Raw genomic sequence first — 15,041 nt, forward strand, 5'->3', positions numbered from 1 at the left:
GAAAAGCTAGTGCCCCCCCCCCCACCCTCGTATAAGCCCGAGAGGGTTTAACCCGGGCCAGAGCGAGGGGAAATAGGCGGACGAGAGAGGGAAACGGTCCCCAGGACGCCCAAGTGCGGCCAGTGGTCTCAAAGCCTCCGCGGGTGGGGGCTGTGGAGGACCTGAGCCCGAGAAGAGCCGTGCCAGCCGGGCTCAGTGGTTGGGTCCCTGACTCCCTTTGCCCCCCCTCCCCCTCGTGACGGAGTTGGTGCGGGTCGGGGGGGAAATCCGCGCAACCATCTTCTGCTCATCCGCATGCGGGGGCGGCGTTTCCTCCGCTCCCTGGAAACGCCCCCGCCTCCCCTGCCCTTGTTTGCTGGCTCCTTGCCGCCCCTCCCGTTCCCGTTCCTCCGTGCCAATCACTTTCCGCATCTCTCCGGCTCTGCAAAGGCCACCCGGTGGGAGCGAGCCGAGTGCGCAGGCAGCCCCTTTCTAAAAATAGGGAAGGGGGGACCCAGGCGGGGGCGGGAGGGGCTGCTCGCGTAGCCCTCGTCTCATCCTGGGCTGTCAGCCGCCCCCGATCGCGAAGGAGGCGAGCAGGCAGGAGCGAACCTCTGCACGGCCGGATGGCGGCGTAGCGGCAGGGCCGGGGCAGCGCGGCCGCTCGTCGGAAGGCTCTTTTCCGCGGTCCCCCGCCCACCCCCTCCCTCCCTCCCATTCTCAGCCCTCGCCGCCGCCCGCGAGAACGGCGTCTACGCTTCACCGAGGCCGTTCGCGAGCGCTGGGCTCTGCTCGCTCCCGAGGGACCGCTCCGCCGCCGAAGGAGAGCTTGCTCGCCCGCTCGCGCAACCGAGGATGGTGCGGTTGCCGCAATTGCCGCTGCCGGGGGCCAGAAGCGGAGTGTCGGGCCGGCGCTGAGGGACCCTGCCGCGCGCCCCTCCCCTCCCGGCTTCTCCTCTGCTTCCTCCCCGGTGTTTAAATGCTTCATGTGATTAAAAAGCAGCCGCCGCCGCCGCAGCACCCCGACGTCGGGCACCCAGGAGACCGTCGGTCGCGGGCACCGGCCCTTCCTCCTGCGCGCCAAGGAGGGCGCCGAGCGCGGCCCCCTTCCACCCCCGCCGCCCTCCCCCTCCCCTCCCTTCCACGGTCCTGGAGGTGGAAATGTGGAGATTTCAGGCAGGCAGTCTGAGTGGATTCGTCTCTGCTTTGGCAGCTCTTTGTCTCGCCTGCTGCGCCCAAAGGTAAGAAGCGGCCTCGGACCGGGGAGGCGAGGTTGGGCTGCAGAGCCCCCCCCCTCCCGCACTGCTTCCTTGCGCCACCCCCGCGTCGCCGGGAAGGGGGACTCCTCAGTCCCGCGGGGGAGGGCTGCTGGCCGGCCGGGCGAAAGAGGCTGACCCCGAAGGAGGCCTCTGGCGGGGAGGGGCCAGTGGAAAGAAATTGCCGCTGACCATTTGCCGCGGGAGCAAATCGCCGCTGTTGTTGCGCCTCCGGTCCTCGAGGGAGCTGGCTGGCGCCGCGGCGGGATGGCGATGGGCTCTCGCCTGCATGAGATCCTACGCCAGACTCGAATCGCCGGCCTGGTGGTCGGCCTCTGCCTGCCTGACCGGGAAAGGCGGAGGACTCCGGGCTCGCAGGCCGCCTTTCTATCCAGGGTTCAAATTCCTTAAAGAGAGAGAGTTCTCCAGTCGTTGGCCCTGCTGGCACTCGGTGAGGAATTGGTGTCCGACTATGAATAGATAGTGTGTGTGTGTGTGTGTGTGTGTGTGTGTGTGTGTGTGTGTGTGTGTGTGCGCGCGCGCGCGCTTTAGGTGGAGACCAATGCCCAAAGAAATGCCTCCCACCCATTTTGGAAGGGCTGTGCAGACTCTTCTGCAGACGCTGTCAGGGGAGTCCACCAGCTCCCCCCCCCCCAGTCGCTCTCCTGACCAGAGACAAGACAACGGTGGAGGCCCTAAGTTCAAATCCTTCTGTTCTTCTCTGGTATCAGGTTCTTTCTGGAGATAATACAAAACTCCTAGGCAGTCAGAAACCGAAAATCTGTACTGGGAAGTTGAGTTGTACCAAACTGGAGGCAATTGGGGAAGAATTGGTGGTCTAGTAAGCCTCCTATCTGAAGAAGATCTCTGTGCAACTCAGAAGCTTGCATGTATGGCCACTGCAGGCCCACTCTGCGTCTGCTTCTCAGCCCTTCCTATGATACTCGGGTTAAGGTTGGGGTGGGGGTGGGGATCCTGGGTCTCTTCAAAATGCTCACGGTTGTGTGGAAGAGGTGAAGGAAGGGCCCCACGTGAAGGGACAGAGGATGCCTGGAGGAGCTGGGAGCTGATCCCAGGTAGCATAAGGTCGTAGGAGAGTTTGGCAGGATTGGGCCCTTGGTTCCCGTTGGACCTGAACTGTGAAAAACAGTCTGTAGAATGATCAGATCCCATCACTCCTTTTGTTACCACCATGGTCTTCAGAATTGGGCAGTGTCTGCGCCTAGTGAGGAAATATAGTGCCATCAGGGCTTGAGCGCCCCTCCTCCACGGCTCCTCCAATCTCATAAAAGCTGGGCCGCCCTGCCTGGGCCTTCCAGTACAGAATCCCATGAATGTCACGCTTGAAGGCAAACATCTCTCCTGCCACATACATTCCTGTGTCACGAGAGGAGTACCATGAGGTCTATTCTTTTGGGGGGGAGGGACGGGGGGAGGAAATGCTTTACTTGATTGGATTCACCCCCATTAAACAGAGGTTTAGGGTCTTTTACGTGCATCCGTCTCATCTTTTTTGGTCTTGTTCCACTTCTTCTTTTGAAGAGGAGAAGACCAGAAATTGTGAAGTGTCCGTCCCATGAATCTTCAGAGAGGGTATGTGCCAGGGCACTGCCCAGCTTTAACAGCATGCCTCTTGGCCTCTTAGAAGCCCCCATTTGCCTTTGCCCAAGGGCCAGGGGCCTTTTTCGGAAGACAAAGGCCTTTAAACCAGTGTCCCCAGCAGGTCTTCCTCCTCAGGGCTGAGTCATTAAGGAGCCCAGGAGGCGGCTTAACCCACTAAACAGCAGCCCTGGTGGGAAAGACACACACACACACACACACACTTTGCTTTCATCTGCTGACTGTGTCTGAATCCCATAAGGGGGGGTGGGCAGAAGGGATGGCTCTGAAGGGGGCTCACCTTGGCTGGCTGGCTGGCTGGCTGGCTGGCTGGGAGTCCTGCTGCAGGCTCTGTGACAAAGGGAACCGGAGCCTTTGCCTTGGAAAAGGGTGTGTGTGAGAATGGGGACTGCGTGAACCAGCCTGCAGAGGGAACACAAGTCCCCCCCCCCCCCACTGCTGGATTGTGGCTTCTTCTTGGCTTCAGGCTTTTACAGGGTTTTGCTTGTTTTGTGTCTCAGCCACCCCCCCACCCCACCCCCGCCCCTTTGGAGGGTCGGAAAAGACTGAGAGGAGAACAAGAGGCTTAGGAAGGAGGCAGGCCCATCGCGCCCAGGCCAAGGGGGAGTCCTGCCTCTCATGGAGCCTCTTCGTGTGTGTGTGTGTGTGTGTGTGTGTGTGTGTGTGTGTGTGTGTGTGCGCGCAGGAGTTTCCTGCCTGCCTGGCAGTGGATGGAGAGGGACAGCAGGAATGACAGCCGTGTCCAGGGAGCCCCAGTGAGAGGGGTTAAGAGGGCAGGGCAGCCTCGGTGTCTTCTTGGTGGAAAGGCCTTGTCAGCTCATGTCAGGGCTGATGGGTGTGGATGTGGGGGTGGGGCACTGAAAGTGACCAGATCCGATGACCCTTTCTGTCTTCTAGCCCGGCCACTGGGAATTTATCCGTGGTTAAAGATATTGTGGACAAACTGCTGAAAGGGTACGATGTCCGTCTCCGGCCTGACTTTGGAGGTAGGTCAACCCTTCTATTCCTTTTGCTTTGACTGGGAGCTGGATCCAAAGCAGACAGAGCCCCCCACCCCCCCGACCCATGGCAAGGCTGTTGGGGCTCCTTTTGTCAGAAAGAGCCACTGTGGCTCTGTAGCTTTTGGGACGATGGTCTTGGCAATTCCCTCCATTCCTTCATCCTGTTTCTCGGCTGGTGGCTGCTGGAATCTGCTCTCAGGACTGAGGGTGGCCAGGGATCCCTCCCCCCTCATGCCACAGTGGCAGATCCGTCACCCAGGCCAGGCCACGCCCACCGATGAGGGCACGCACCCCCCAAAAGCCTCGCTGTGCCTGGCCTTCAGGTTCTTCCAGCATGGCCTGGAAAAAAGCTTGCTTAGAAATGTGTGGATTGGTCATCACAAAGAGCAGCAGTCCAGTGGCATCTCAAATAATCTGCACCCAGGAAAACACTTTCGCTCGACAGGATGTTGGGACTGGAACTTTTTTTTTACTTTGTCGCAGTGGACGGTTCTTCATTAGGCATTGGGCAGTGTCATGGTTCATGGTTGCTGTTGAGGTTTTTTTTTCTTTGGAAATGTTGGGTTACTTTTACATTCATTTTGCTAAGATCCTAAATATTAGTACTACTACTAGCAGCAGAGCTAAGAATATTGAAAGTGTTTTAGGAATACTTCATAATTAAAACGTTGCTTGAGTGACAATGTATACTGAGTATATCTGGTAGGATGAGGGCAACATAATGTTTCTTGCAAAAAAAACCCTCTGCAGATCAGACATCCTGGTTTAGGAGAATAACGTGCTTGGAGTATGCTCTGGATGTGCTTGTGATACCTTAGCCTAAAATGTACCAAAACGGACGACCCTCCTCCTTAACATAATCAGAGAATGTTTCATGTGGTCAAGACTGGTGAGATCATCCATACATTGTCTTATCTTCTAAAAAGGGACATATAAAAATTTAGATTGATCAAAACCAATACATAGAATGTATTAGAGGAATTAGTGTAAAGACCATGAATTAACAAATAAAAATTTTAAAATAGGATGGAGGATGTAAATGAAGGTGGTCTGATTTTGTGGAGTGACATTGATATGCAGTTTTTCATAGAGGTGTGAAATGGTGACAATGGAGATTTCATTTCCCATCTGCTGGAAATCTAATTCTATCAAGAATCAGATGCCCATTGAATTCTTGCTCTCTTGCTGATAAATACTTTTTCCAGAAGGTGAAAGAAAGAACAAAGGGTCTAGACTAGACCAAATGGGTGAGTTGGTTGAAGAAGTCATGATGACTAGTAGCTTGAAGGAAAATGATTGAATTCATGAGATTTGCATGATGGACTTCAGAAGAACATGCTTGTTGAACTCTGAGGGAAGAAATATGTCTAGGAGCCATGGGAAATGATCACAGCTGCAAACAACTCCAATAAGGAGACATATGGAAGAAGTATGATGGCCGTATCTGCATCATATTGTTTTAAAAAGACTAAAAATATTCTTGGCTAGGCAACTTCAGATCCGAGGTGTAATAGGCAAATCTACAAGACTCTTGAGGAACAGCAACAATGACAATGGTCAGATAAAGTTGAGCCCAAGTCAGAAATGTAATTTGAGAAAAACCTTCAGACTTGACCCTCCCTATTTCTCTTGAAGATCAAGGGAGGGGGGCATTACATTCATACTTTAAGATTTCCCTGCAGTAACCTTATTAAAAAAGCATTATTAGCCTTCATAATTTTAGACCAGTCTGGTCTACCTTGAAAGGCCGATAAAGTTGGGAGATAGGCTATTAACCCTTAACTTACAATACAATGAGTATAAGAAAGGAAGATATTGCTTGGAACCCAAAGAAGAAAATTATTCTACAAAGTCCCCAGAGCTTTGCTATTAGGAAGGATGAAAAAAAAATTGATTGAATGATAACATAAAAGAGGCCGTGGATAAGGAAAATGTATATAAGGAAACAGTGGCTGAAAACAATGATGAGAAAAATATATTGCAGAGAGGAAATGGTTAGTGGCTACTCATGTGATGAAAAAAACCCGGTATTCCGATTGAAGGTGGCCAAGAAAGTGCAAAACCAGTTTGATTAAAAAAAAATTTAAAAAGACTCCTCGGGCATTAGGGAAAGGAGGTCTAAACAAGTGTTGTTTGTTTATATTTCTATGCCACCCAACTTCCTCTCAGAACAAAAACAAAAGTTGGAAAAAGTGCCATGTTTTCCCCAAAATAAGACTTTCCCCGAAATAAGCGCTAGGCCTTCTTGCCATTCATTAAAAAGCCCAATTGGACTTATCAGCGGATGTCTTATTTTGGGAGAAACAGGGTAATCTCTAGCAAACTGAATAGAATTAAGAATAAAAGTGATGAAATTTCAGGGATGAAGCTGAAATGAGGAAATGTTGGATATAATCTTTTAGATATTTCTTCAGGTTTGGAATTGAAATGAATGCTATAAGTCAGATGTCTTCAAACTTTGCAACTTTAAGACTTGTGGACTTCAACTTGTGAAGTCCACAAGTCTTAAAAGATGCCAGGTTTGAGGACCCCTGCTATAAGGGATTGTCTAGTGTTATGAATGAGAAGGAAGTCTAATTGTATGATTGTTTTTAATAGGGGGTTTTAAAAACTGTTTTAACATTGGATTTGTATATGATGTTTTACTTGTTGTGAGCCGCTCCGAGTCCTCGTAGGGGGGCAGCATACAAATCTAATTTTTTATTATTATTATTGTTATTATCATTATCATTATTATGTCACATATCCTTGTTAAATATTGAAAAATGATAATAGATAATAGAGCTGGGTGGCGCAGCAGGTAGAGTGCTGTACTGCAGGCCACTGAAGCTGACTGTAGATCTGTAGGTCAGCAGTTCAAATCTCCCCACCGGCTCAAGGTTGACTCAGCCTTCCATCCTTCCAAGGTGGGTAAAATGAGGAGCCGGATTGTGGGGGCAAGAGGCTGGCTCTGTTTTTAAAAAGTGCTATTGCTAACATGTTGTAAGTTGCCCTGAGTCTAAGGAGAAGGGTGGCATTAAAAAAAAAAGAATAAATAAATAAATAAGGTGGTATAGGTGGTATTAAAAAATGAATATGGCTTCCGCGTGGCAGAGCTTGTGAATTGTTTAGCTTGTATCAGGATGGCATCTAGACTTTGTGGCTAGAGCCGTGATGGCAAACCAATGGCACTCGTGCCACAGGCGCCACACGGAGCCATAGCGGAGGGCATGCCGGACTCAGCTCCAGAGTGCATGTGCGCACTGACCAGCTGGTTTCCGGTCTTGGGAAAGGCAGTTTCGCCCTCCAGACGCTTTTGGAAAGCTTCCCCGAAGCCCCGGAGACGTTGTGCCGGTTTTTGCATTCTGGACCCTTGAGGGAAGCTCACCTGAAACTCTGGAGGCCAAACACAGCACGATGGGCTCCCCAGAAAGGCTGGCCCCCAGTTCATTCACCCCAGTCCTAAAGCAAAGGCCTGGAGGGGGGGGTGAGTGCTGCTTATGCCCTTCAAGGGCAGCAGTCTTAGGATTGGGGGTCCCTGGTGCTGAAAGTAAAGTTTGGCCTCTTTTTCGGAGGCAGCTGAAAAGGCCGGAGAGAATAGGATTTGGAAATTTCTGGCAATGTTTCGACGAGGTCCCACTCGTCATCTTCAGGCTGGTGTTTCTGTCCTTGTTCTAGGGCGAACACTGCGAGACTTGAGCTGCCTTCCTTCTATAAATACTGGTGGCTAGCCTGCAAGTTCCAACTACTCAGGATATCACGCCTAATCTACAACCATTAACGAATCAGCGTATCTCAGCTACATCAACGACCCCAAATGTTACCCCACTGACTCACCAGGAAGTTTCTACACAGCAGGCAATTGCTAAGCCATCAAACCACACCCAGGCACCAGTATTTATAGAAGGAAGGCAGCTCAGGTCTCACAGTGTTTGCTCTAGAACAAGGACAGAAACACCAGCCTGAAGATGATGAGTGGGACCTCATCGAAACGTCGCCAGAAATTTCCAAATCCTACACGGGAAGAAACCCGAATATACCAAGACCGTCATACCAGTACCCGTGAAATATATTCATATAATATATTCATAGATTTTCACGGGTATATGTATGTAGATTGTTCTGAGTTCGGGTTTTGCCCTGTGTAATATTTTGCATGTCTATGCGACGTTTCGGTGAAATCACATTCACCATCATCAGGCTGAAGTTTTAAGCTTCGTGTTGCTTTAAATATGTAAATTCCATATTTACAGCAACACGAAGCTTAAAACTTCAGCCTGATGATGGTGAATGTGATTTCACCGAAACGTCGCATAGACATGCAAAATATTACACAGGGCAAAACCCGAACTCAGAACAATCTACATATATATATATATACATATATATATATATGTAGATTGTTCTGAGTTCGGGTTTTGCCCTGTGTAATATTTTGCATGTCTATGCGACGTTTCGGCGAAATCACATTCACCATCATCAGGCTGAAGTTCCAATCTTTGTGTTGTTGTAAATGGAATGTTAGCAACTGTCATTTCTTCCTAGTATATAGTGTGGGGGTGGAGATTTGTTTTGAATGTAGCAAATAGATTGGGTGATTATGTTTCAGTGATCTGATGTATATATATGTATGTATGTATGTATGTATATATATATATATATATATATATATATATATATATATATATTCAAATTCAGCAAAAAAACATGTCACACACACACAAACACACACACACACACACACACACACACACACATATATTGTGTGTGATTGGAACTCCAGCCTGATGATGGTGAATGTGATTTCACCGAAACGTCGCATAGACATGCAAAACATTACACAGGGCAAAACCCGAACTCAGAACAATCTACATATATATATATATATATATACTGTATATATATATATTCGTAGATTTTCACGGGTACAGGTATGACGGTCTTGGTATATTCGGGTTTCTTCCCATGTAGGATTTGAAAATTTCTGGCGACGTTTCGACAAGGTCTCACTCATCATCTTCAGGCTGGTGTTTCTGTCCTTGTTCTAAGGCGAACACTGCGAGACCTGAGCTGCCTTCCTTCTATAAATACTGGTGGCTGGGTGTGGTTTGATGGCTCAACAATTGCCTGCTGTGTAGAAACTTCCTGGTGAGTCAGTGGGGTAACAATTGGGGTCGTTGATGTAGCTGAGGTATGCTGATTAGTTAATGGTTGTAGATTAGGCGTGATATCCTGAGTAGTTGGAACTTTCCGGCTACTTGATTGTTTTACAATGTGTGTTCTGAGTCTGGTTTCTATGGCTGCGATACGTTTGAGGGCTGGTTTCCAGATGTCTGGTAAGCAGGAGGTATCATCCCGCTTGTTCATATTTTGGGGATGTTTTTCTATCTCGATGGCTTCCATGATTATTCTTTTGCTGTAGTGTTCTGTTTTGGAAATTAATTTGGTACTGTCAAAATCAATTTCATGTCCTGTAGTTTTGAAGTGTTGGAAAAGGGAGGAGGTTTTTTCTTTTTTCTTTAATGCATTCTTATGTTCTGCAACACGTGCATTTACTCTCCTGTTAGTTTGTCCAATATATGTGGCTGGGCAGATTTTACACCGTATTTGATAAACTCCCTGGTTTTCTAGTTGGATATTGTCTTTCGGGTTTCTTAGGATGTTGGCTATTTTTTAATCTGTACCAAAGGCTGTCTTGATGTTGTGTTTGTGGAGAATTTTACTGATTTTATCCGTGGTGCCTTTGATGTAGGGGAGGAGGGCGATGCCATTGTCCTGTTCTGTGTCTTGGTTCTTGGGGGGTGTCTCTTTTTGGATTAAGTTGTTGATTGCCTCTCTTTGGAATCCATTGGAAATTAATACATTTGTGAGACTGTGTAATTCAGGTTCCAGGTGGTCTTTGTCGGCTAGGCGTTTGGTTCTGGAAATGAGGGTCTTGGCTACGGAATTGATCTGTGCGGGGTGGTGGTGGGATTTTGCGTTCAAGTAGCGGTTGGTGTGTGTCTTCTTCTGGTAGACGGTATGTGCTAGGGAGCCATTGGGTTTTTTGTAGATTAGGACATCCAGGAAGGGAAGTTTGTTGTTGGTTTCTATTTCCATGGTGAATTGTATTTATATATATAAATACATATTTTTGTTTTATAAATATATATATTTGTTTTCATAGACTTTCACGGGTATATGTATGTAGATTGTTCTGAGTTCGGGTTTTGCCCCGTGTAATGTTTTGAGTGTCTATGCGACGTTTCAGTGAAATCACATTCACCATCATCAGGCTGAAGTTTTAAGCTTCGTGCTGCTGTAGATATAGATAGATAGACAGATAGATAGATATTTACAGCAGCACGAAGCTTAAAACTTCAGCGTGATGATGGTGAATGTGATTTCACCGAAACGTCGCATAGACACTCAAAACATTACACGGGGCAAAACCCGAATTCAGAACAATCTACACACACACACACACACACATATATATATATATAAAATAGAGCATTATATAGACCATTATATAGAAATATATAATGTTCCAACAAATATATTAATATATATATTCCTCCCCTTTGGGAATACCAGGCTCTTTTCGACAGAAAATCAACCATATGGCTCTTCCCTGGTAAAGGCTGATTCTCAGGTGCACCTGTAGCACAAAGATTAATATCCTGCTTTACATGCAACACGCTACAGGTTCAAATCCCTTCTATTTCAATTATCAGCAAAAATACATATAACATAAATACATATAATATAAATACATAGCAAATGTATCTTTGCAAAAGGAAACATAAAATATTCAAATATATATATCACATATAGAAAACTCGCTTTTGCAAAAGGAGACAAACATAATGTTCAAATATTCAGCTGAAAAGGCCGGAGTGAAAAGAAGGGGAGGGGGCGAGGGAGGGAGGGAGGGCAGCACTGAAAGTAAGGGAGTTCCAGTGTTTCCCCTCGCTCACACAGCCCTCGTCGCCCCTTCCCCTTCTTTTCACTCTGGCTGCTTCCGCTGCAGAGGGCTAGCGGTGAAGGCAGCTGAGGCAAATGTGGGGGTCAGGGGCTGTGTGCCCTCCTGGCGGGAGGGGGGGAAGTGGCTTTGCCCTCTGCCTTCCCGGCCGGTCTCTGAGAGAGCGAACCACGCGTGGCTGGCAGCGTGGCTTTTGCCCAGATGTCTCTCCGGGTTAGGGTTAGGGTTAGTTTGTTCCGGGGAAGGCGGGAAAGGCACGAGAGGAGCCACGACAATGGTTGGGAGCAGAGGTGGGCTGGTCCTGGTGTGGACTGGTTCTATAGAACCGGTACCAGGAAAGCCCACCCACCCCCATCACTCACCGAAGCAGGAACCGTGGCTGGCCGGCCACACCACTGAACTGGCTGCCTCGGTGGCATAGCTGCCGCCATGTTGCTTTTTGCTCCTGCGCCTGTGCAGAAGCTGAGTTTCCGGCCCTGCGCATGGGCCTCTGCAGGCTGCCAAGTGTCACGCACCCACGCAGCGTGGGAGGAAGCAAACCAGCAGCGAGGCGAGTTGGAATCAAGTTCTCGGAGAGGGGCGGCATACAAATCCAATAAATTATTATTATTATTATTATTATTATTATTATTATTATTATTATTATTAACCCACCCCCAGGTTAGGCAGAGGCTGTGCAGGAGATAGGCAGAGCCAAATGCCGTCCACAAGCGTTGTTGCGTGTTTGTTTGCAGAAATTTCACGATAGAAACGGGGCTGAATTGCACAATGGACCAAGAATTGGGGGGGGGGGCACGGGGGGACCTGGAACTTGGATATTCTATAGCAGCGATGGCGAACCAGTGGCACAGGTGGCACACAGAGCCGTATCGGAGGGCCCTGGCCAGCTGCCCTTTGGTCTTGGGGAGGGCCCACGAGTTCTCCTGAAGCCCCGGAGGGTGAAAAATGGCCCAACCGGCAAACCAGAAGTTTGGAGAAGCGGATTCCCGGTTTGAACGTTGTGGTGTTTTTGGTACTCTGCCAAAATGTCTTTCTCTTCCTTTTTCCTTTTGCTGCTTTCCATTCCTCTGTTTTCTTATTATTTTCTTTTTTCTTTGTATTTCTATATTTTATATTCTGATAAATAAATCGAAATCAAAAGCTAAAATAGGCCTTTGCATGAATATGAAGTTAAAGTTAGGTTGCTGAATGTGCTATAAACAATCCATGACGGAAATACAACATGGTGAGAATAAATATGAGGGCTGAAAAGTTATGCACCCATCATTATAGTTCGCGGCCAGATGCTAGTGCCGGGCCGGGTGTGTGTGTGTGTGTGTGTGTGTGTGTGTTAGCATTTGTTCTTTCACTTCAGTTGGTGGGAAATTGTGCTGCTGTTAGTTGTGAAACGAAGGCCTGGAATGAGTGCGCATCATTGGTGTGCATGACAGTTGTGGAAGTCTTCCGTGGAGATTCGTGGCTGAGCGCTGCTTGTCTATAGCGATGGCTGTGTGGAGGTGGGCACTGCGCATTGCTTGGCTAAAAAATATATAATGTACAATTCCTAAAACCAAAGACCAAACTAGAGCGTTGTGTGACACACACTGTAGATGCATGTGTGCATGACAGGAGTCGGACCCTGGGGTTGATGGAGAGGGTCTCACCTCAGACTGCGTTCCCAAGAGAAGTGAGAGACCGAACTCTGGTTTCTATCCTGCTTTCAGAATCGCTCTCCAAGTCATTTGAATGGTCAGGTCTGCAGCGCTTAAAGCCACCTTGGGAAACCGTGTTTTCAGCGGACATAGATTTCTGGCCCGGGAACAGCTTGAGCCAGTCTTTCAAATATTGAAATGGAAGCAACAGACCCTGGCCCTGCCATTCAGCCCAAGGGACTCGGGTGCCCAGAAGAGTTCAAAGGGCCCCTCATTCCATACAGTGGGGTACCCGGAGTCCGAAGGGTGGGCTGATCCCCACAGGGGCTGAAACCCCCAAGCCCTGACACCTGCTTACTCCTATGAGGCTGCAGAGGCGATGGTGGATCAAGGCATTTGATGGACCTTGATGGGAAGACGGCTGCTGCTCCCTGACCTTCAAAGCAGGTCTCCCCACCCACCTCTGTGCTGCCACAGGGTATTGGCCGTTTCAGTCTTTCCTTTCTCAAGCCACAAAAATAATTCCAGTTTTTAATCGGATTATTTGCACAAACACACTAGTGAAAGAGGGAGGGATACCTCAGTATCATTGCAGACTAATAGCCCCATCTATGAGTCCAAAAGCTCTTCCACCACACTGTGGGGCTCTTTAGTGTAAGTCAGGGACAACACACACACACATACACGCTCATGTGTTAGCCTCCCATGGCTGGAGCAGAGAGTAATGTAGGCAGGGTTTATAACACTCCTGCCGTGGCTGGATAATGCTGCGAAGGAACTACAGGGCACAAAGACGTCCTTCATGGGGGTCACCCTGTTGGGGTTCACTGCTGCTGCTTCCAGAAGGGAGTTGCTCTTACTCACCCAGGGCTCTCGATCCTCAGCAGCCCTTGAGACTTGTGGACTTTAAATTCTGGGAGTTGAAGTCCACAAGTTTTAAAGTTGCCAAGTTTGAAGGCCTCTGCTCTAGGTTGATCTGGCTGGTCTCTCTTGCAGCCCCAAGGAGGAGCATTGTTGGATCTCTTTGCCTGTTCCAGGGGGATAGTTGGCTGTGGTTCTGGTCCTGTGCTGGGGCCTGTTTGAATTGTATAAAGAGCTCCTGCTTTTCTCCTTAGCTGAGGGTGAAGAAGTGGGATGAAACACTACTGGCCTTGATCTATAGGCCATGGAAACATCCCAGCTAAAGGACAGGTCCCTTTCATGAAAACATTAGAATAGTGCCAAGGGAAATGAGCTATACTTTCTGCAAATCTTCAACACATTTAAATTGTTTAAATTGTTTTGTTATTCTCTACGGTTGTTTTTTATGTATATATATTTACCCGATTAAACTGTTCACCACCAGTCATACCTGAGAGATGGGATTTATTTATTTATTTATTTATTTATTTATTTATTTAAGTATTTATTTATTTATTTATTTAAATATTTGTTTATTTATTTATTTAAATATTTATTTTGTATTTATTTAATATATTTATTTAAATATTTAATATATTTATTTAAATATTTAAAAATATTTATTTAAATGCATTTGTATGCCGCTATATAAATGCTATATAAATTTGGAAATGGAACCCATTTGGGAGCCAATGCAGTCCGCGGAGTGCTGGAGAGACATGGAGATATGCCTGGCAGGCCCATGATTGCTCCCGCGGCTGCATTCTGCACAATTTGCAGTTTCCGAAAACCCTTCAAAGGAAGCCCCATGTGGAGAGCATTGCAGCAGTCGGACTTTGCGGTGCTAAGGGCCTGAGTGACTGTGAGTAGAGACTCCCTGTTGAAATAGGGCTGCAACTGGTGCACCAGGCGAATTCTAGAGTCAGCTGTGGATTGAGGAGGAAGCCCAAGTTGTGGACCCTCTCTGTGATGGACGGACAGATAGAAATGGAAGTGTCCTTGGGAGGCAGAACCCACAGCCCCTCGGCCTTGTTGGGGTTGAGCTGGAGCCTGTTAGCATCCATCCAGAGACCCTAACAGCCTCCAGACACCAGCACCTTGGTTGATTCCACTGCTTCAGTTTAAAATATATTTTAAAAACAAAGTGAAATAAGTGAAGAACTCAACAATTTCCCCTCCCGAATGTAGAATTAAATCTGGCCTGAGAGAAGCCCACAGGAGTCGGATGAAGTCCCACTCAGTGGCGGTTTTCTCCTGGTTCGGCCTGGGTCAGCACAGGAGGCGGCCGGAGGCTCCGCCCACCCATCCGCGAGGCTTTGCATGCACAAAAGCATGAAGCGCCACATGTGCACAAACCAGCCCAGTCCATCCTTTGGACAGAACACGCCTGTTATCCTCCTAACACAAACCTCTGGCCGCTGTCCAGGCTCTTCTCCAGGCACCATAAGAGCTGAGCTCTAATTACGTTGGTCTGCTTCCTGAGGGCCTCAAAGACTAAGCGAAAATAATGGTTTCCTTCTTCTTACCTGTCTCCGCTAGCCATCCCCTCTTGGTCCAGCCTCACCTGCAGAGCTGAGGGTCCTCCTGGCCCCCTTCCATCCAGTTCCTCCTCTAACACTCTGCCTTCTTCTGTGACGGGTTTCTGTTCTTCTTACATCCAACTAAACCAACCAACCAACCCTTGCCACCACCTTCTTTTCTTGCTCTTGAC

General features: G+C 48.3%; 1 protein-coding gene across 2 annotated transcripts in view; it reads left to right on the top strand.

The window, feature by feature from the left end:
* Positions 1–1,061: 1,061 nt before the first annotated feature.
* The window catches only part of LOC139170831 (gamma-aminobutyric acid receptor subunit beta-4), a 47,947-nt gene continuing 33,967 nt past the window's right edge, over positions 1,062–15,041 (top strand). The window contains exons 1-2 of one of the 2 annotated variants that reach the window (XM_070758353.1): positions 1,062–1,220; positions 3,753–3,841. In XM_070758353.1, the coding sequence (XP_070614454.1) occupies positions 1,141–1,220; positions 3,753–3,841 (169 nt within the window). In that variant the 5' untranslated portion in view covers positions 1,062–1,140. Of the gene's footprint in view, positions 1,221–3,752; positions 3,842–15,041 lie in introns of those variants that run through there. The other variant, XM_070758352.1, reaches the window with a different exon arrangement.

This window comes from Erythrolamprus reginae, chromosome 8, assembly GCF_031021105.1.
Source record: "Erythrolamprus reginae isolate rEryReg1 chromosome 8, rEryReg1.hap1, whole genome shotgun sequence".
Classification (NCBI taxonomy): Eukaryota; Metazoa; Chordata; class Lepidosauria; order Squamata; family Dipsadidae; genus Erythrolamprus; species Erythrolamprus reginae.